Genomic DNA, 20,556 nt, shown 5'->3' with positions numbered 1-20,556 from the left:
ACAAAAACTCCATCAAAACCTAAATTACTTACCTAAATAAAATAATTTTCTAAAGATTTCTAAAGTAACAAAATCTTATATTTTATTGTTAAAAAAAAACAATCATTTTAGTTATTGATAGAACGAAGTAACTATTTCTTAAAATAAGAATAACTAATGTCATTAGGATTGGGGAATTTCAACCCTTTTCATACGTAATCCTGTACACCCATTCAAATCACAATAAATTTAAACTCTTTTATTTAATTTTACTTATTAACTGTGGATACAACATTTTATATAAAAATCTATTTCATTGTTAAAATTGTTAAAAGACTATCACTGTTCTTGGTTGATAATTTAACCCAATCACAATAAGCTAATAAAGCCTTTGATATTAAACCAAATAATTAGACAAAAAGTTTGCAGGGGGAATACTTAAAAATAAAATAAAATTATAAATAGTTAAAAGTTTTTAGATGTTTTATCCACTTATATTTATTCCATTTATCTCTCCCTCTCGTTCAGTATTCAGTACTTTAGCACAAGGACTCTTAAATCTTTAAACTTTTTAATAGCAGCCTCTTTTTATTTCCAAACTTGAGACGTGGATTGCCTTTTCCAGGACAATTTGAATTGATAATTTATTTATTTAAAAGAATTTAAAATCCATCTCTATCGTTTCAGTTTATTTCTGCCAAAATTAACCCTATAGCTTAAAAGCAATACACATTAATTATCAACAAAAAAATGGTGTAAATCTAACATATAATTTAATTAAATGCAAACTTTAAAAGTTGAATGGTTTCATTTGTTTAAGGTTTTTTTAGTATTTTTTTTTATAGTTTTAAAAAGCACAGTATAAAAACACTTTATTAATAAAGTATTTGTCCAAATGGTTCTAAACTAATCCTTAGTACCTGTATCCTATGATGGGGTTAAAGAATTGACTTTAACTGTAAAAAGTTTTGTATTATGAAGACGGATGGATTAACTAAAGCTGACACCAAGTAATTAACTTGCAATTAAAGAAATAGTTATCTGACAAATTATACTGCAGTTATGGAAATGATATTAATACAAATTAATTTAGGTTTATATTAACAAAAGATTACAAATCATAATATTACTTAGATTTTAAAATCAACTGCAATAATGAAAATAAGGATGACATCATCCATAAAATCGAAGCTCTGAAATGGTAGGACTAACGAACATTAACACTTGTAGAGTGTCACAACTAAGTAATCAGAAAAATCGAAAAAAATGTAAATTTGTTGAAAAACGGTAGAAATACAGGGTAATGTTTCAGGACATACTTACATTTTATAGAGATGCTTCGTTTATAACATTGAACTTTGTTGTCCTATAATAAATGTATTAATACAGGAAAATATTTAAAGTCATACATTTTTAGGACTTGATTACCTATAGAGATGCTTCGTTTATAACATTGTACTTTGTTGTCCTAGAAATCAGTATTCGAAAAATCGTATCAATGGGATAATTATATCATATATAACTTGTTGTTAAAAAAAGTTAAAAATCGGCATGTTTAGAATGGACGTACGGACATTCTGGTAATGATTGTAGAGTTGCTACGCTTTCTAAATCGTACCTAACTTCTACAGGAATCACCAAGCAAGGTTTGAAATCGATAGGACAATTCAAACATGCCCAAATTAACGAAAAAATATATGCGTTCATAATAGTCTTTTTTACATTTTTTTTTATACAAGAGTAGCTTTGTTTCAGACATTGGCAAATTGCATTCTCCACAATTTAAGCAATCTTTTATACCACAAGACAATTATGTCATGCATAAATATTCGTAAGTCTGCACCTGACGTACTGACCTTAATATTAGAAAAGCTTCGCATAAAAATCTATTACGTTTCTAATATGTAGCCTTTACCTATCACATAATAAGAAAGCGGTCCTCTTCTACTTTAGGTTTTCTTCCAAAATCAACTAACTCAGACCTTTGTCTAAAAGCCCTAATTGTGCACCGGCCTTTTGATCCCTCCGCTACTCGACGTCAAACGGACTTTTTACGCTATTACCTTATATACATAATATCCTTGCTTATTTCTCTGTTTCTAACTGAAATATACCCGTATATATATTTAACATATATAACTTACATGCAATTCAGCGGCAAATGCACACAAGTGCAGTTCTCATTTTCATCAGAGGTTTCGTGATTTTTAAATCATATTTCCTTGCAAGGCCATGTACTAAAGTAGCAAGATGTCGCTGTCTGTGTGTTAAGATATCTAAAATTGCTGGATCGATCGTTCACAAATTTTCAAGGAAGTTTGTTGCAGGAATGGTTTTATCTCCACCTAAGATAATATAAAAAAGATGTGGGGGGTGACACTATACCACCTCTTAATTCATTAGAGGTTATAGGCACAGCCACTAGTTCTATAAATGTTAGAAGAGAAAGATAATTATGTCAATGAATGGCTAAACAATAATGACATAAAAACAGTAAAGAAAAATTTTGGCAGGTATTGTCAATTAATCATTAAATATGACAAACGGTCTTAAAGTATTTATTGATTGTTGTCATTAAACAAGAAAGTTACAGTTGGACAGACTAGACTAACAGAATCTTTATAAAATTAAGTTGTCCTACTTTCACTATTATTACCCTTTTTATGTTATTCTTTTTTTAGGTTTGTAAAGTTCACTGGCCAACCACACCGCAACAAGTTCCCGCTTGCGCAAATGCCGCGTCTCCCCAAGAGGAATATCATATTCCCGCTCAATCAGGTACTAAGCAAGGAGGGAGGGGATATTGGGCTGTTAATTAAACTGGGTACTCAAAGGTTCTACCAATGTTCTAGAGAAGGGATAATCTTGTTGTTACCATTAAGGGTGCCACTGCATATTTTTTGTCCAGTGTTTTATCCCTTAAACTACCTGAGTACTTCGGCATCAAATGTCCTAGCTTGACAAACATAAAAGAAAGCGTCATTTGGAATTTTTTTTCTCGGTTGGTAGCAGAATCCGGCAGTCTAGTACCTTTAGAATTTAAAGTCATTTATCTTTTTAAGGTTCCGCCACGTCACCAAGCCGCTGGAAGACGGCCATTCGGAGCTGGCCCAGCAGCGTATCCCCGTGGGGGTAGTGTGGGATCCACCTCCCCCCATTCAGGCTATCAGGGTTACGGAAACCAACAGAATAAGTTCAGACTGAGACGTCCTTCAGATTCTAAGGTTTAAAACTATTTTGTATTTTTTCTATTGCTTTACATAAAAGACGAATAATTTGACCAAACATTGCAAGGCCTTTTTTCTCGTATATTTGCTATAATTCTCAAGCGTATCAAAAGTAACTATTAAAAGTAATTTACTAATTTAAAACAAAAATTGAAATAGAATACCTAATTAATTTCTATTTAGTGTCAGTTTTACAAGAAAGGAGATGGATTTGGAAAGCGCAATGAGCTGCCAGCAGCTAACTCTACACCATCGAAGGTATACCAAATGATGAATTATTTGATGGCAAACCACGGTTATAGATACCAGTGCAGTGGTTTATGACAGTCATGAGTAAGATTCAAATTTGGATTTTAAAATTCCTTGTAATTCCTTTTTCCAGAAAGCTTTGTAAATATTATATTACTATTTTTTTTCTGAATGTTCTTCATGTTTATATTTACGGGATATCTTCAAAAATAACCCCTCCTTTGCTAAAAAAATATATTTCCAATTCTTGATAAGCAATCTGACAAAATATCTATAGTTTAATTTACTCCCAAGGCACCACCCACCACTGAAGGGAAGAGCAACTCCACCCCCACAGTCTTCAAAGAGAAGAACAGCTTCTCCCCCATTCTAAAGGAGGCGACAGCACCCGCCAAAGTTGCCCTACTCAAAACTGGCCGCGTCAAGAGCGATGACCTGCCCCAGACTCCGCCGTTGACCCCGGCAGTCAAACAGGCGCAGACCCCGCCGTTGATGACCGGTCCAGCGGTCAAACTGGCTGAACCAGATCTTCTCCAGGTATGATGTTTTTATGCACAAGAAAATGGGGGGGGGGGGGGGGGGGTTAATGCAATCATCTCGTAATCAGTGAGCAAATGGCACTTAGAATTCGAATTTCGATCTAAATTTTTGCATGAGTAATCCTTGGTAAGTCTATTTTCCCTAAATCGAACAAAAAGTTGGAAAAGTAATGGCTGGCGGCTCATCCGTTTAGCCGTTCTTTGCCTATTTTCAGGGTAAATCCATCATCAATTACGTAGGAATCAACTTTTTAAAACATATTTTTGGTTTAATTCATGTTAAATGACAGCAATAACCATTTTAAAAACTTCTAGTACCAACAGCTACCGTCTAGAACAGTTTTAAAGCGTTTTGGAGTGGAAAAGAATATTATGTGGAGATAGGTTTCGTGACTAATTTGCAATATAGATATCCAAAAAATGACAAAACGGCTGACTCCTGAGCCACCAGCCGTTAGCCGTATTTTTCCAACTTTTTGTTCGATTTAGGGATAATAGACCTACCAAGGATTAATCATGTAAAATTTCAGATGGAAATTCGAATTCTAAGTGCCATTTGATCACTGATTACGAGATGGTTGCATTAACCCCCCCCCCCCTTAAGTGACAAGTGTTTTGCCAAATTTTATTTCTTATGTTTTTCTATTTTTAACCATCTTTAGTCAATCTATGTTACTTATTTTTCTGAATTTATCAGTCTGTTAATTAAAATGACTGATTGTTAGGTATAAATGCCTAAACAAGAAAAGAACATATCTCAATAAAAATTTTCCTTTTGGCTGCAGAGTTTGTGAATAGTATAGTAAAAGTTCTAAGCCTTATCATTGGTTGATTATTTTTTCAATTGTTTTTATGATTGGATAATAAGTCATGATGGCTGGAAACTCAACCAATCATAAACAATTTAAGAAAAAAACATAAGATAATAGGTAAAAATCAAACGCTTTACTTTAGTCAAAAGACGTTAAATAAGTTTTTATTATTTAATAAACTGCTATTTTTCCCATTTTCCCCCATAATTTTCAAAACGCTACCAAAAGTAAACTTCATGTTATAGAAACTAAGAGGAAGATTTATTTAATTGAAAAAGTATTTATTGTCTCTTACTACTTTGAAATTGTTTTTTTTCTTTTCTTCAAATTTATATCCCCTTCCCTGACTGTGCATTGTGCATCCAGCAATCAGGGCTTCATTAGGTACAATAGCACAGGCAGAGATTTCAATCAAACAAAAATACTTTTCTTATTTTTAATACTATTTGTTGCGTAGGCCCCAGTCTCTAGAGAAGGGCAATGGAGGGCTGGAAAATTGCTAAAACCAAGCAAGACATTTATAAAGCTTCTATGAAAAGTAACATTGAAGCAGACCCATCAATTTCAGTGATCTTAGGCTGCTTGCAAAAAAAACTTTAAGAATGAGGAGAATTTATGTCAACATTTCAGCAAAAGGAGGGACTGACAAAGGGAGTGTAAAATGTACATGTGACTTAGGAGAGTTGAAAGAATAATTTAGGATAGAATTGTTGTTTTTAAAGTGAATGAAGAGACATGCGGACGGATATATGTTTATACCCTAATTTTTATAGAAAGAAGATGTCCTAACTTTTGTGATATTTTATCAAAGTGCGCTTACTAGATAATATATAAGAAAAATATCACAAAAGTTAGGACACCTTCTTTACAAGAAATTTTCATGTTCATATGAAGTAAATCTGCTGCATAAGAAAAAATGAAGGTATAAATCAATCCTCCTATCTTCGTGTGTGTGTGTTTTTTTGTCCCCAGAAAGTTGATTCAAAGTGATCAACTCTTTTCCCTTCTTCTTTTAGCTCATAATCTCATATTTTTAAAGTTATGAACCAAACTCCCCTCCAGTATCGTAATTCTAAATAAACAATTAAGAAAAGATCAAAGCAATAACTCGAAACTTTTAAAAAATATAATAGAGGGGGGGGGGGGGGTTATGGTCGATATCATCTTGTGCTCTGGTTGTACCCAACCCAAACTGTTAATACAAACTTACAAAGAAAATATAATCTCCTACGTTTACTAGAATATTTTGTTAAGATTAATAGCCTCTCAAATTTTTTATATTACATTTAAAAGAATATGATCATGTATTTTCAAAGGAAAAACTACGATAAGATTTTGTGTTGACATGTATAGGAATGAGATACCTACAAGGCCAGAAATTTTAGGATATTATCTCAAATTTTCTCCTGTCTACCCCAAGCATATTTATTTTTCTCTATCCATGGTCTGAAAAAGAAAATGTACTTAAATCCCTATCATTTTACTTATACTTATCTTTATTTTATATAGCCTAGGCTAGTCTTTAATACACTACGAGATCTTTTTTTAATGTATCACGAACCAAATCTTGCTAAATGATGTCCTTCAGACAACCAACCCTTTGATTGCACTACCTTTGGCTAGAAGTCATAACTGTGCTTGGTAATGAGTTGCACTATTTTTGGGCCAAGGCGTTTCCCATACTCTTACTATTTATGTCATGCACCTGACATAGCAGTAGTAGGAACCATTTTAACGTCATTTTAGTTATGAGGCGGTGTTTGGCCGAGATTCTAACCTATCACCTACCTTACAACGAGCGGATGCACTACTTGTTACGCCTCAGTCGCGGAGACTTCTTTAATTTATTTTTTGTTTTTGTCAGAACACCCTGGCTGATTATGGTATAAGGGTGGCTGGATAGCGAACTTAAATGCATCAACTCTTAAATTCAAGAATATAGGAAAGCCTTTTGTTGTAGAAAGTATATCACAACAAAATTTGGAAAAACATGACATGATCTAAAAGCATGCGAGGGTACTACCATTATTGGGGTGTTTTCCATAGTTTAAAAAGACAATTCTTAATTTGAGACAGAATTTACCTTGCTTTAAATCTAAATTATCATTTCTCGCCGAATCACACAAATTAGAATCATTTTAGACAATGTTATATTTTTAAAATGTCTCTTAACAGTTATTAACCCTTTGGTTAAATGTTTGACGATTAGATATAAATTGTCACAAATAGTGCAGCTCGACTTATTCTACGGGTTTTTGAAAACTTGGGCGGAAGCTGAATAGCAATCCCTTAGTTCCCTTGTCTCTAGGTGCATCTTGTAGAAAATTTAAAAGTTTTCTGCTACTTTGTTTCGCTATCCCGGGCCTATATTCATTAGAAAGGGAGGGACAAATATTCTGATAAATAAAAAAACCAGAAGTTGGAACATAGTATATCCTTCAGTTATTATTTTTTTTACTAAAGATGATAATCTAAGTTTGTAATTGTCGTTTGGCGGTTCCGGTTTTTTTAAGGTGCTCAAGTATGGAACCGAACCACACCCTGTAATACTAACAAATTAAAAACGATCTCTTCTGCTTCTACGTCTGGCATGTGACATTAATAGGGAGAGAAGGGTGAATGCCTCTGCCTTAAAACAGGCGACACTCATTATTATCATGCAAAGTTGGTACTTAAAAAAGGCCGTGAAATCTAATGTTTGATTGTCTATTGGATGTTACCAAAAATAATAAAGATAATAAGCAGTATTAGCTTTTAGAGCCATAAAACAAATCTCGTTTGTGGAAAGATTATGGATCGATCAAACGAGAAAGGGTTTATTTAAAATAACATCCCTAAGACATTGAATATTGGATTCCCCGACCTTTTCGCATTTATTGGGTAGAGCATTTCATCACTTTTTATTTATTTATGTGCTTAATCATTTTTAACGTCCCTAGTATAATCCTGTCACCTTCTCAATGTCAATGATGTTTTCATAAATGCTAATTTGCGGGTCCCCTAAGCCAATCCTTAGATTTGTTTATACGAATTCTTAGATCTGTCTTTATCTGGTCAGTTAGTTAAGAATCTGACCAAAGTTTGAAAGTTTTTGTTCCAATAGATCCTAATTTATAATTACACATTTTATGATCCTTTGCATTCACTAATTTTGCACCCAAGGACGTCTAAGATTTTTTAAGGAGGGGGTGTTGCAGTGATAGAGGGTTAATATTTTTTTTTTTTTGGGGGGGGGGGGTAGGGTGATGTTTAAATAGAAAATAAATCAGTCCTTTCACCACTTTAGGCGGGGGGGGGGGGGGTATATAGATTTCGTGTGAAATGTCAAAAGTATACCTGTGCTTTATGATTGTTTATCTATTATTATCAACATAAGAAAAGCTGAAATTGGAGTTTTGAAACGACATTAAAAAGTATTACAAAATATTGTTTAAAACAGTAGAAATATAATGATTAGTGATGGCAATCCGTCGAACTTTTGGGCCGGATTTGGATTCCGGATTCTTAAAAGAATCCGTCAAAAAATTGGGGGATTCTGGATTCTTAATTTTGGCGGATTCCGGATTCAAGAAGAATTTTAAAAGGCTTTTTTAAAAAAAATAAATGAAGCATGAAAAGCTGTGAAATGAAAATAAATACTTATAAAAAAAACGCAACTTTGGATGCCAGCTACCATTATACCTGTAGTTAAGAAGAAATAATAAAATACTTTTTAGGTATAAGTCTGCAACATTTTAAATAAGTTTTGTCTGAAAAAAACCTGTTATTTGTATTTGTAATTTTAGCCTACCAATTAAGAATCCGGAATCCGCTATTAAAAAACGGATTACGGATTCGGATTCCAAAATTTGCCCAAAAATTGGGCGGATTCCGGATCCCAGATCCGGACTCGGATTGCCATCCCTAATAAAGATTGATAATATGTAGAAATAATCGTCAGTCAATTCATCCATATATGATTAAAGTAAAGGAATAAAGGTGGTACGAGCTAAAAGTAACTCCACCCACAAGGTGGGGATCCTGTTCCTTCTTTCAATTTTGTCTTCGAATATCAGCCAAATATTAACACAGCCAAGGTAGTTTAGGCCAGGTCGTTGTCAGGGGTATACAATATACATATCTGCATTTACTTTTATTAATGCATGTCTGCTAAAGTCTATGTTATTTTAAACCAAATATTTTGTTTAGGGAAAGATGAAAAAACTGCAGCTTAACGAGGACTAGAACACATTTTCCAGTCCATTCTGAATCCTGCATTTCAACCAGCAACCACATGATCTGTCCGAATGTCCATACATATCTGGTTCACAATTTAAGGTTATGTGCTGCTCCTTTTAAACTTAATTCCTGTTTCAAAATTGTTTTGATTTCAAATTAAAGTATCTTATCATTTTTTGTTAAGAAATGTTTTAAATTTTCAAAAAGCAGCTGATTTAAACTATCCAAAAAAGTTAACTAAAAACGAAAATTTTTGAGTGTAACTTATTTATGGTGATGGGAATAACTTTGGCTTGTATGTGTATGTATCTATCTATCATCTAGTAATTATAATCCAGTAAATAATAATAATCTTTTTTTTAACTATGTGTAAAATTATTAAATATATACCAGTAATATAATTATTAATCATTAACATGCTATAACTAGTATTATACAGAGGTTTAGATGTGTATTTTAATAAAGTTAAGCAGTGCAGTAGTTATGATTTCAGTATGTTTAATTAGGTGAATTATACGCCCTTTTTATTCAAACTTAAATCCTACTCTGCTCTGTTTATAAACTTATTTTTGAATACATCTCCACTCCTCTGTAATTATGTATATCTAAAGGCTGCGCTTATGATATTAATTTTGTCAATAAAATAATGTAAATGTAATAATAATAACATGCCCTTCCCAAAACCCCCTTTTGATTGTAAGTATAAAACTAAAATAATTAGTATTTTAATCTTGATATTTATACAGCTAAAATAGTCAGTAAAATCGCAATTTTTATATCTAGCTCTTATTATAATAATCAATATTCTAAACACTTTTATGACATTATGATAGCACCAGCAGATGAAAGTGCTATTTTTATTATCATCCATCGCATAATACTTTCTTCATATTTTATTCCAAACTTTTTTGCAAATATTTTGTATATAAAATGATGTCTAGGAAGTGAAAAATAATATTTATCAGTGGAAAATGTAAAATATCATTCAGTAGATATTTGTAATTAAAAAAGCACATAAAAAAAGACATTATAACTAATTTTAGAGTATTTCGGCAAGAGGCAATGCGGCGACATAAAAAAAGTGTCTCAATGTCAGAGTGCGCGTAATTTATTGTCATCTTGGCGCTATTTTGGACCTAACATTTTGTGACGCGTTTTTTTTTATGCCGCCGTATATTTATCTATGCCGTTAATTCCATTCTGATCACGTGAAAAAATTTCTGAACCCAAAAGTGATTTTTGAAAAGGCTCACCAAGCTAGCCTTACCTATATATATTACAAAATAAAAGAAAAAAAGCTTAATATCTTTAAAAGGTTTTATTACAAAATGCAGTTTGTTATTATGATTAATTCTTTTTCCTGACGAGGGTAAATAGTTGGACTTGCCAATTTTCTGAATCAACTATCATTTTATTGTTTAGTTTTTTTTTCTTCTAATCATATTCGGGATTATTTCCAGGTTTTTATTTTAATAATTTCTTATTTTAACGTAATCAAATTAAAGATACTAAGCTTCATGTTGATTTTTTATTTAACTTGCAAAATGACAATTTTTAACCTCAATTATAATAGGCTTTTAAGGAAAATCTAATTTTTAGGAAAAATATATTTTATATGCAACAAATCAACTTTTTAAAGCGATCTTTTTTTGGAGGTTAAAAATATTTGTCCACCTGTAAGTCGAAATAAAATGCCTCGGGTTGGTTGCTGTATTTTGTGTATTTTCTTTACAATAAACCGCGGTTTCCTTTAAGCAAATCGAGATATTTTTCTTGACACTTTTAAGGCTACCGTGAATTTACACAATACCTTAGTTCAATCAATACTAAACGCCATTTCTCCAAAAGAGACCAATTTGATTAAAAAATGTTTAATTGAAATTGATTTGTATATCATAAAAGAAACCGGCTCGAAACTTTACAGAAAAGTACTACTTTGATACATTAAAGTAAAAATAGAGCTATATGTAACTCTACCAACGTGGTGGAGATTCTGTTCCGACTTTCAATTAGGTCAGCCAATAGCGTTGGAAATATAAACACAGCCAAGTTGCTACAAACGAGTATTATTTAGCATCAGACGAAAAAGGTCCCCACCACTTAGGCAAGGTAGTTGTTTAGGTTATACATACATCTTTACTTAATTATTAATTTTTCATCTAATTGATCTCTCTTGCAATATATGTCAAAATGTTTTGTTTGCACTAAGGAACCTCGAGCTACCCATCCTTGGTAAAACTTGTAAATGTTGTAAAGTTGTAATGTTGTGCCAAATGAATGAATCTTTATTCATTGTAAACCTGTATTAAAACACACAAAACTTCTATGTTAATACAGGGTGTCTTAATCTTAAAGGACCCTGTATTACTACATGCAGTGGCAAGCTAAAAGTTCACTTAAAAATACAACACACTAAAATTTTAATCCTAAAATTGCGGATAGAGTAATGAAAGTTTGAAGCTGAATGTTTAAAACAAATTTGATTTGCGATTTTTTTATTAATTGCGTACTATTTCATATCACAAATCCTCTGACTACATTAGATCAACAATTAAACATGAAATTTATATTAACGGCTTAATCAAAGAATACCTTGTCTAAAACCTGCTGAACTTTGAAGAATGCTAAATATTATTTTGTGTCTCTAATACAGGTTTATAAAATAATTTTTCTAGTCTTTAGAATAGTCCAACTAATTTAATTTTAAGTCAAGATAAATAGATTAATTTCTGCACTAAGAATAAGAAAATGTTTAGAATTTAAGGAAAAGTAGCTTGTGAATTAATATCCATACATTTTATTTTAGCTTGTATCATAAAAATTACAAAAAAAGAACACAAAAAACGCAATTAGATAGTTTTCTGCATAATCTTTATATACATAATAAAATATTTAGATTTAACAACCTTTTTTTTGACTAAAAATAAAATAGATTTTGAAATCAATTTAAATGTAAAGCAACGTTTAGAATAGTTTCTGAGAAATAATGTAATAAATTTTTGCAAAGAATATTCAAAAATTTTAATAAAACCAAAAATAGAATTCTATCTTTTGCTCAATCAAAATTTAGCTTCATTGAAAAACCTTTTTTCAAAAATTAAATCTATATTTGAGTTATAAAGAATAAAAACATGGCTATTTTAAATTTTCTAGGCATCTTTAGAGAAACTTTTATGCAAAATCATATTAAAATATATTTTTTCCTCCAAATATTTTTTTCCAAAGGCAATAGACATGCAGGTCCAAATAAAAATACAAGTGATAATCAAAGAAGAAAAAACCTAGTTGAGAACAGTTTTGCTCCTAAAAATACATTAAATTTTTATTCTGGAGTAAATAAGATATTTGCTAATTAAGCCACTAAAAATATTTTCCATGATCTTGAACAAAATTTTGTAAAAAAAAGCAGTATAAAACTTGAAATCTTGTACTTTTTGACCAGAAAATATCAAAACTTAAAAATCTGAATATGGACATATAAAAATATAATATTTATATATATATATAAAGAATAATATTAGAATTAACCTTTCTCGGATTCAAACATTTTGATATTAAAATTTAAAAAAAGATGTAATTTTAAATATCTTACGCCAAAAATGGCTTAATTTTCAAAGTGAAAAATACGCAAAAAAATTTAAAAATTGAATTCTAGAAATGTTGTGTAAAAAGGTATGATATACATTATTTGTGCATATAATGTCCCCATAATTATAAGAAATATACAACCACACCACTTTCTTGCAATTAAATAATAAAACTTTAGAGGAAGCAGTAGATTATAAAAAATAATATCAAAAATCACAATACAAAGTCTTGCTATTTTATCCCCAATTTTTACCAAAAAAAGCAAGTTTTTAAGATTTATTTTTCATTATCTAAGTTTTTTATAGATTAAATTTTATATGACTTTCCTCCATTCATTTTATCAGTATTCTTTTATAAAGCTTATTTAAAGTATATTTTATTTTAACTAAAAACTATATCATTTTGCTATTAACTTTATGACAAAGTTAAAAGTACCAAAAAGCAGAATTTTGAAGGTGTAAAAAATCATATAGATATCTATGTATTATTATTATTATTATATCATGTAAACTTTTAACTTTTAATACAGCATTACAACTCAAGATCTAAGTAATTTAAATAATAATAAAGGGAAAAGTAGGTTGCGGGTAAATCCGTAAATGTTGTGTGTTTTAAGTAGTTGAACGATAAAAATTTATGTTAACTTTTAAAAAAATTGTCTAATGTTATTTTCAATAAGAAATACTCATATTTAGTGAATATTATCGTCCTACTACTATTTTTAAGTCTTAAAACACACACTTTTATGGATTTTACCCGCAACCTACTTTTCCCTTTATAATGAAAACTAAATTTTACAAAAAAAATATATTCGAATGGTATTTTAATAAAATATGCTATCTTTTTTTAATAAACAAACATAATTCGAGCTATTCATATTGTATTTTACAAAAAGTCTAAAATTTTACGTAGATCTTAAAGCTGTTTAAAAGTAAACTTGTCGCAAGTAAATATATTTAACAATTACTAAAAAGAATTTGTTATGAAAGCAACTTCTATTTGTTAAATTTGTTAATACCAGTAAAATAATTGTTGATTTTTATCTCAAGTCCATTAATTATATTATTATTATTATTATTATAGTGCTATAGAGTAGCCCTGTGCTCTCAGCATCTTGTTTTATTGTAATATGTTATTTTTTAAACTTGCTCTGTTAAAGAAGAGTTTGTTGGGTTTAATGTTTAAAAAAAGGGTTTTTGAATATTACAAATTCAACAAACAGTTCTAAAACAAGAACCCACAAACTTTTCTTTTCTCTTCCCCCCTTCAATTTTCGGACCTTTTTTTGCAATAGAGAAAATGTAACTGTGATCATAAAAAATAAATATGTACATAAAAACTCAAGAGTTTTTTTAAACAGCAGCGCAGCCACCTTATACCCTATATTGGCGATGTCATTTTCCGCGTATTAAAAAATAAAATTAGAAGAAAGAACAGGTCAACATAAAATGGCGTCATTTTTTTTTGATTATTCTGAGAACGCAGCATTATCTTTTGCAGCAGTTGGTTTTGGTGGTCCACAGCAACAGCCACCGCCTGTGGCAGCAGCAGAAGTTTCAGGATTAGCTTCATTCTCGTCTTGTTCCTCTGCAACAGTTTCAACTACATTTTCTGGTTTTCCGTTTTCAATTTCTGTTTCACTTTTGGCGTCAGCTTGTTCTAATTCGCTGTCAGTGTCATCTGGTTCTATTGCGTTGTCAGTGTTGGCTTGATCTGTGGCATTTTCAGTGACAGCTGGATCTGTTTCATTATTAGTGACTTCAATTTCTTTATCATCATTTGAACAGCAGCTCTGAATAGTTGTACTATGATTAAAAATCCTTCCTTTCATGAGCAATATGTATGATATTGAAATTAGTTTGGTATTATTAATTTAAATATTTAGGAAAGATAAATTGGATAGATTTATGTAGGTATGTCTAGTTGTAGATTGTTTTAAAAAGTGGCTTTACCATTCTGTATTTTTAGGATAGCTTCATATTGCATCTTATAGCAATATTTTTCCTTATAGACTGTAGCCATATTAGACCAATTCAAATAAATAACTAGTATAGAAAAATATTCCCAAAATTACTAACCTTGGAAACTTTAATTTCTTCCTCTAGTGTTGATAGTTGTACACGTTTTTCGGCCTGAGTTTGTATTTGGGCAGTTGTTGTCACTTCAGTAGAACATGTTTCATCATCACTATCATCTAAAGAACGTGTCCTAAGTTTTATGATTTTATTTCAACCCATTTTGTGACGAGCTCCTAAAGTTCAAATTTTTGATTCAAAGGGGTTGAACAAAAAAGAATTTTTCAACAATTACTCAACAGAATTCAAAAGTAAGGTGTCAAATTAAAAATCTTGCTATTTTTGTTCATAATGGTAATTTTTTTTTGCGTTTTAGTATCTTAAAACCAACTAAATTTAAAACAAAATACTTCAAAAATATGAGATCTACAAAAAAAAAACGATTGCATATCTAAATTCTATGGATCATTATACATCTACTACATACTTAAAGCACCGACTATCTATTTTAAAAAATCACAAAAGTTAGGACATGTTCTTTATAAAATTCTCTTTTTATTCAACATTATTTTCTCAGATGATATGAAAGGTTAACACCTGAGTATTTATTTAACTACTGAATTTTGCTGTAAATTGAAAAAAATCGTTAATGTCTGACTACATTTGTAATGATTGTTGATGTGGTAACTAATTTTTAGCCAGTTAAATAAATTAAATGTAAATGATACCGTGTAAGCTCTCTGTTTTTATGTCTTCTTTTCTGGTGATGGTTTCTTGTTTATCTTCTTGTTGAATGCAAGGCTGTGCTACAATTGCTGTTTCTTCAGTATCAACACTTCTCTCTGAACAAGAACAATATTAACAGTGAATATTTGTGGTGAAGCTGTGGTAAAAAATATATGTTAATCATGAATTAAATAACATGAAAATTGGTTAAACATGTGTTGATACATAAATAGAATTAATAAAATATTTTAAATGGAGAGAAAGAGAAATTTTTATTTCATTTTTGTTTTCCTCTCCCTCCAGTGATGTTAAAAAATAAAAATGGGTGAAAAGCAGTGTTGTGGAGCCGGAGCCGGGAGCAACCATATTTTGCCGGTGCTGGAGCTGTAATTTTCATTAAAAAACCGCTCCGGACTAGATAAATAAAGAGATTTTTTATAAATTATAATTTGGTAACTCTGCTTTGTCATGTGCAAATGTCCCTTTTAAGTTTTTCAAGTCCATTTTTATCAAAAATTGAACTTTTAAAACCTTCAAAAGTAAAAAAAATTAACGTGGGGGAAAAATATGTCGAGTTTTTCTTGATTTTAGGTTGGAGCCCGGGGCCAAATACGGAGCCGCCATCATCACAGACAACTCCGCGGTGCTGGAACTGGAGCCGCACCAAAATCAAACGGCTCCGCATCGCTGGTGAAAAGCTATAAAAAAGGTTATCATTGTACTTTATTAAAAGCAAAAATAGTAAATTAATTATGTCACCATCATTAAAAGGAATATTAAAAGTTGGCCAACTAAAAAATATACACTAAAATACTTTTATACCTTTAATTCTAGTAGCATTTATTCTAATAGCATTATACAACATTTCTTGTCAGTCAGTCATGTAGCACAGTGCAAATGAAGGTGCTTTGACTTTTGTGTCAGAACCTAAATTGGGACATAGAGCATTTCATTACCCTAGGTTAGGTAACTTCATTTAACTTTTCAATAAAATCTAAAATGCATCGGTTTTTCAGAAAATTAAATTTGAAAATTTCAAGTTCAATTTTCACCCACTAGGAGTTACCGCATAATCATGACAAGTAAAGCAAAGATTATTTATTTAAAATTTTGAACAACTTTGCTTTTATAAAGTTCTTCATAAAACCACTCCTAAAGTGAGTTAATTAATGGCCATTTTTATCAATTGCTTTGCTAAGGTCATGGAAATTCAGCCTTAAATAAATCATTTATAGAGAGGTTTAATGACTGACTTTATAAAAGCAAAGTTGTTCAAAATTTTAAATAAATAATCTTTGCTTTTCTTGTCATGATTGTACGGTAACTCCTAGTGGGTGAAAATTGAACTTGAAATTTTTAAATCTAATTTTCTCAAAAACCGCTGCATTTTAGCTTATATTGAAAAGTGATATGAAGTTACCTAACCTATGGTAATGAAATGCACTATATCCCAATTTAGGTTCTGACACTAAAGTCAAAGCACCTTCGAAGGCACTGTGGTAGAGAAGTGGATACTTATAGATGTGCTATAGATACAAAAACACAAAAATGGCTAATAAGAAACATTATTATGTTTAAACTTGTCTGACATTAATTAGTAAACATAAAAAAGTACACACACTAGAAAAATCTATGTGGCTAAAATTCTTAAAAAGCTTTGGATTTAGAAATAATGTACCTTGAAAGTCGTCTTCCAGTATTATTTCCATAGAATTCTGGTTTGATTTGGTTAACAACTGAATGTGGGAGCTTGTCAAATTAGTGTCCTCACTTAATAATCCATTCAGCTTTAAGGCCTAAAATTACAAAAATGTGCTATAAGTATTACATTTCTTTCCTTTGGTTATACCACATGATTAGTATTACTATAAAGGTACTCCATAAATATTACAAAATAATAAAAAAATGGATTTGAAATAGAGGTATGGGAATGACCAACATTTCATAAAAGTATGCTATTGCAAATACATATATATAATGTATGCAAACTTGCTAATTCATGGGTGATATAATGTAAGATTTCAGGAATACGGTTTTGCCAACAAGCGAATTAAATCTAAAATATTATTTGGGGGGCAGGTAAAATGGTCGTGGTTGGATTTGCCCCCCCTCCAAAAAAAGAAAAATATTATAAAGCTCCAGAAACCTTTACAAGCATTTTTTTATGTTTTAATTTAGTTGTAGATTAGCTAGATGTAATTTCTTAAATAATTTGTAACTACAGATTCACAGACAAGTACGTATTTATAAAGTAGCGCTGCTGATAAAAATATTACCATTGATGGTCTTTGTAGATCATATTCACACAGGGAATCTCTGTCAGATTCTTTCCATCTAAAAAGACAAGATTGATTATGTTCATATGCAAGTACAAATTCAAATTGCGTGGCTTGTATTAATAGTAAAAAATGTAATGCATTAGAACTGCTATAAACTCTAGTTTTTGGAAATGTAAGAACCATTCATTTGCTACATATAGTTTAGAAGGAATGTGGTTAAATGTTCCATCGGACTTAAAACTTGACTTGCAAGTAAATCATTAAAAATCAAAGTATACAATAAAAATACATTCTAGTGATAGTAGTAAAAAAAATTAATAAATGTCGTTAGAACATCTTTAAGTCTTAGTTTTGAAATTATGGGAACCATTCCATGCATATAGTTCGAGAGCTACGTGGTAACATTTCCCTATAACTAATTATTACCTAAATCTATTGACAAGACATATCAAGAACATAACAGAAGCAAATACTCCAGCCACTGTACCACCTCTGATCCCATTCTCCTGTATTGTTTAATTTCAAAATATTAATATTATCATTCTTCATTGCCCGTTTTATTATAAATTCATGCACTTTAATGCTTTTATACAACTAATCAATTATCAGATTTTCCAAATCATGGTAAATTAGAATATCAACAGTGTAGGCATGATCGTTTTATTAGGCAGGTTAGAATTTTCTTATTGATTTCAATATTTAAGGGTGTTTAATCAACACCATCCCACCCCCCTCAAAATGTAAATTTTACACCCAGGCCAGGGTAAAAATGTTTATGGGTGAATTAAAAAATTCTCACCATAAAAATGAATTACTCCCCTATCTGTTTTTTAACCCCAAAAATATAAAGCTTGGAATTAAATTATTACCTCGTATTGTTTATAATAGGGCACTTCTTCAATCATGTTAGAGGTTTTACACGTAGTCATATAGGTATCAACACTGTTTTTAAAAACTAACTGCATTGATATTATTAAAACAAGAATGATAACGTCAAGAAATGATAAACTTTTTAATAAATTAGCTCTAAGTCAGATACAGCTTTTTTTGTATTAGCTAAGCTCATTTTCTATTAACCTCGTCTGCTTTTCTTATGTATAATCTCTCGAGTCTCATTATTTATTTATTTTAGCTTAGTTTGACTTAGTTCATTACTTAGATCAGGTTAGGCTAGGTTATATTGCGTACTGAGCAGGCAAAAAAATAATAACATCCCCCCTTATTTTCAATTAATTGAAAAAATAAGGGGAAAGGTTTTTCAGTGCTCGACAGGTATTTTGTGGGAACGTACCGAAAAAAAACCCAGAAAGTTTAAAGAAAAATACAAATCCAACATTTAACCACAGACTAATGGATTATATAGAAAAGCTTTGCGTCTTGAATAACCTTCAATTTGTTTCTTCACTTTCCTTTTAATATTAATTGATACCTCAATAAAAACAATAACAAAAAAATCACATTCAATAAAACAACTAGCAGCTTCGACCCTAGCTTTGCCCCAAGAGGGAATTTTAAAAAATAGGAACCTCTGGTACTACAACCACTAATTTTATTTCTTTTGTTTTTTGGTGGGTTGGGGGTGTCCCACCCGCCAAGAAAATAGCTTAAAACCACCACAGGACCAGTAGGTGTTTTCCCTGAAGAGTAGAATCGGTTCAGTGGTTACCCTCATCTTAAGTGACAGATGGATGGACGGACGGACGGACAGACATCATTCATCATTCATCTTTGTATTATAGATTATCTTATAATTCTAAAATGCGTGGCATTTTTAAAAAATTCCGCTGCCCTAACTAACATATTATCCCCCTTTTTGTGATTTTATACAGTTGCCATAAATTAAAATTAAAATGGGCCAAATTAAGTTAAGTGAAAATTGTTTAAACGTTTTGCCACACATAACAATAGATTGTATGGTAATTAGAAATTAGTTGTTATGGACTAGAATTAGGATAAACAAACTGGTGCAATTTTGTCGACATGTCCTTTCAATAGTCGACTATTATCTAAATTTAATTGTGATTATCTAACCAGGTATCTAAAGGGATAAATTGATAAACATCCTCAATGCAATGATGATGCACAAAATTACCCCTTCTTTAGATTATAATTAGTAGTTGAAACTTTTGACATTTAACTTGATTAACCAACCAATAACATTTATTAAAGTCCCCTAAGTCGTTCAGAAAACGAATAAGAAAATGTTATTATAAAACTTTGGGGACTAGTGTCATAAACATCATAATGTCCCCTACCTCCCTGAGCTGTGTACTAACATTAAATTTGAAGTTGTCATAGCTGACATATTATCGACAAAACGATGTCATTATAACGCCATACTTATGTAATGATAACAAAACAATAGTTTGATGGAGCTTTTTAGGCAGATGTTTTACAAATTATTTTTCTAAACACATATCCCCTATTTTCTTATTAAATAATTCAGCTTTATAACACAACAAAAACATTAGGTATAGCAAAATTATTTTTACTTTTAAATTGTATAAAATTATATTAAACTGTTTTTAACCTATTTTTAAAACATATATCAAAAATATACTATGACACCAGTAGAATTAAACTGCAGAGCCTAAATTTGAATTAAGTCCCCAATAAACTTTTTTGAGGGGATTTAAAAATTAATTTTACTGTTGCTGTGGTCTTTTTTGATCAGAGCAAAAGGTCTTTTTTTATTTAGGTAAAATTCGTAGCTTTTAGAGTGTTTTGCTTCATATATATAGTATTCTGGTATAGAGTAAAAAAACTTAATTCTTTACAATATATTAATGAATTAACTTTATCGTGCTTGTTTTCCATCACTTATTTAAAACACAAAAAAATTGGCTGTAAAGGGTTAAATAGTGAAAGATGACAACAAACGTTTACGCAATACAACAATTTTTTTTTGTCACATATACAAATAT

The 20,556-nt window shown here is 30.6% G+C and overlaps 2 protein-coding genes across 2 annotated transcripts in view; one reads left to right on the top strand and one right to left on the bottom strand.

Moving 5' to 3' along the window:
- The window catches only part of LOC145318956 (uncharacterized), a 115,140-nt gene extending 104,801 nt beyond the window's left edge, over positions 1 to 10,339 (top strand). The window contains exons 29-34 of the mRNA XM_080160722.1: positions 2,661 to 2,757; positions 3,042 to 3,203; positions 3,390 to 3,464; positions 3,750 to 3,992; positions 8,995 to 9,465; positions 9,636 to 10,339. Coding sequence (XP_080016848.1) covers positions 2,661 to 2,757; positions 3,042 to 3,203; positions 3,390 to 3,464; positions 3,750 to 3,992; positions 8,995 to 9,030 — 613 coding nt within the window. The 3' untranslated portion in view covers positions 9,031 to 9,465; positions 9,636 to 10,339. The remainder of the gene's footprint in view (positions 1 to 2,660; positions 2,758 to 3,041; positions 3,204 to 3,389; positions 3,465 to 3,749; positions 3,993 to 8,994; positions 9,466 to 9,635) is intronic.
- Positions 10,340 to 14,056: 3,717 nt separating this feature from the next.
- LOC145318964 (uncharacterized) lies at positions 14,057 to 18,597 on the bottom strand. The gene is made up of 7 exons (XM_080160742.1): positions 18,502 to 18,597; positions 18,059 to 18,138; positions 17,630 to 17,687; positions 17,032 to 17,149; positions 15,356 to 15,469; positions 14,691 to 14,806; positions 14,057 to 14,404 (listed from the first exon to the last, which is right to left on the bottom strand). Exons 1-7 carry the CDS (start codon positions 18,595 to 18,597, stop codon positions 14,081 to 14,083), a joined length of 906 nt encoding a protein of 301 aa, XP_080016868.1. The 3' UTR covers positions 14,057 to 14,080.
- Between the last annotated feature and the right edge of the window lie 1,959 nt (positions 18,598 to 20,556).

Source organism: Acartia tonsa, chromosome 5 (assembly GCF_053477335.1).
Source record: "Acartia tonsa isolate MP-2025a chromosome 5, ASM5347733v1, whole genome shotgun sequence".
NCBI lineage: Eukaryota > Metazoa > Arthropoda > Copepoda > Calanoida > Acartiidae > Acartia > Acartia tonsa.
This window is presented reverse-complemented; position numbering and strand designations above follow the sequence as displayed.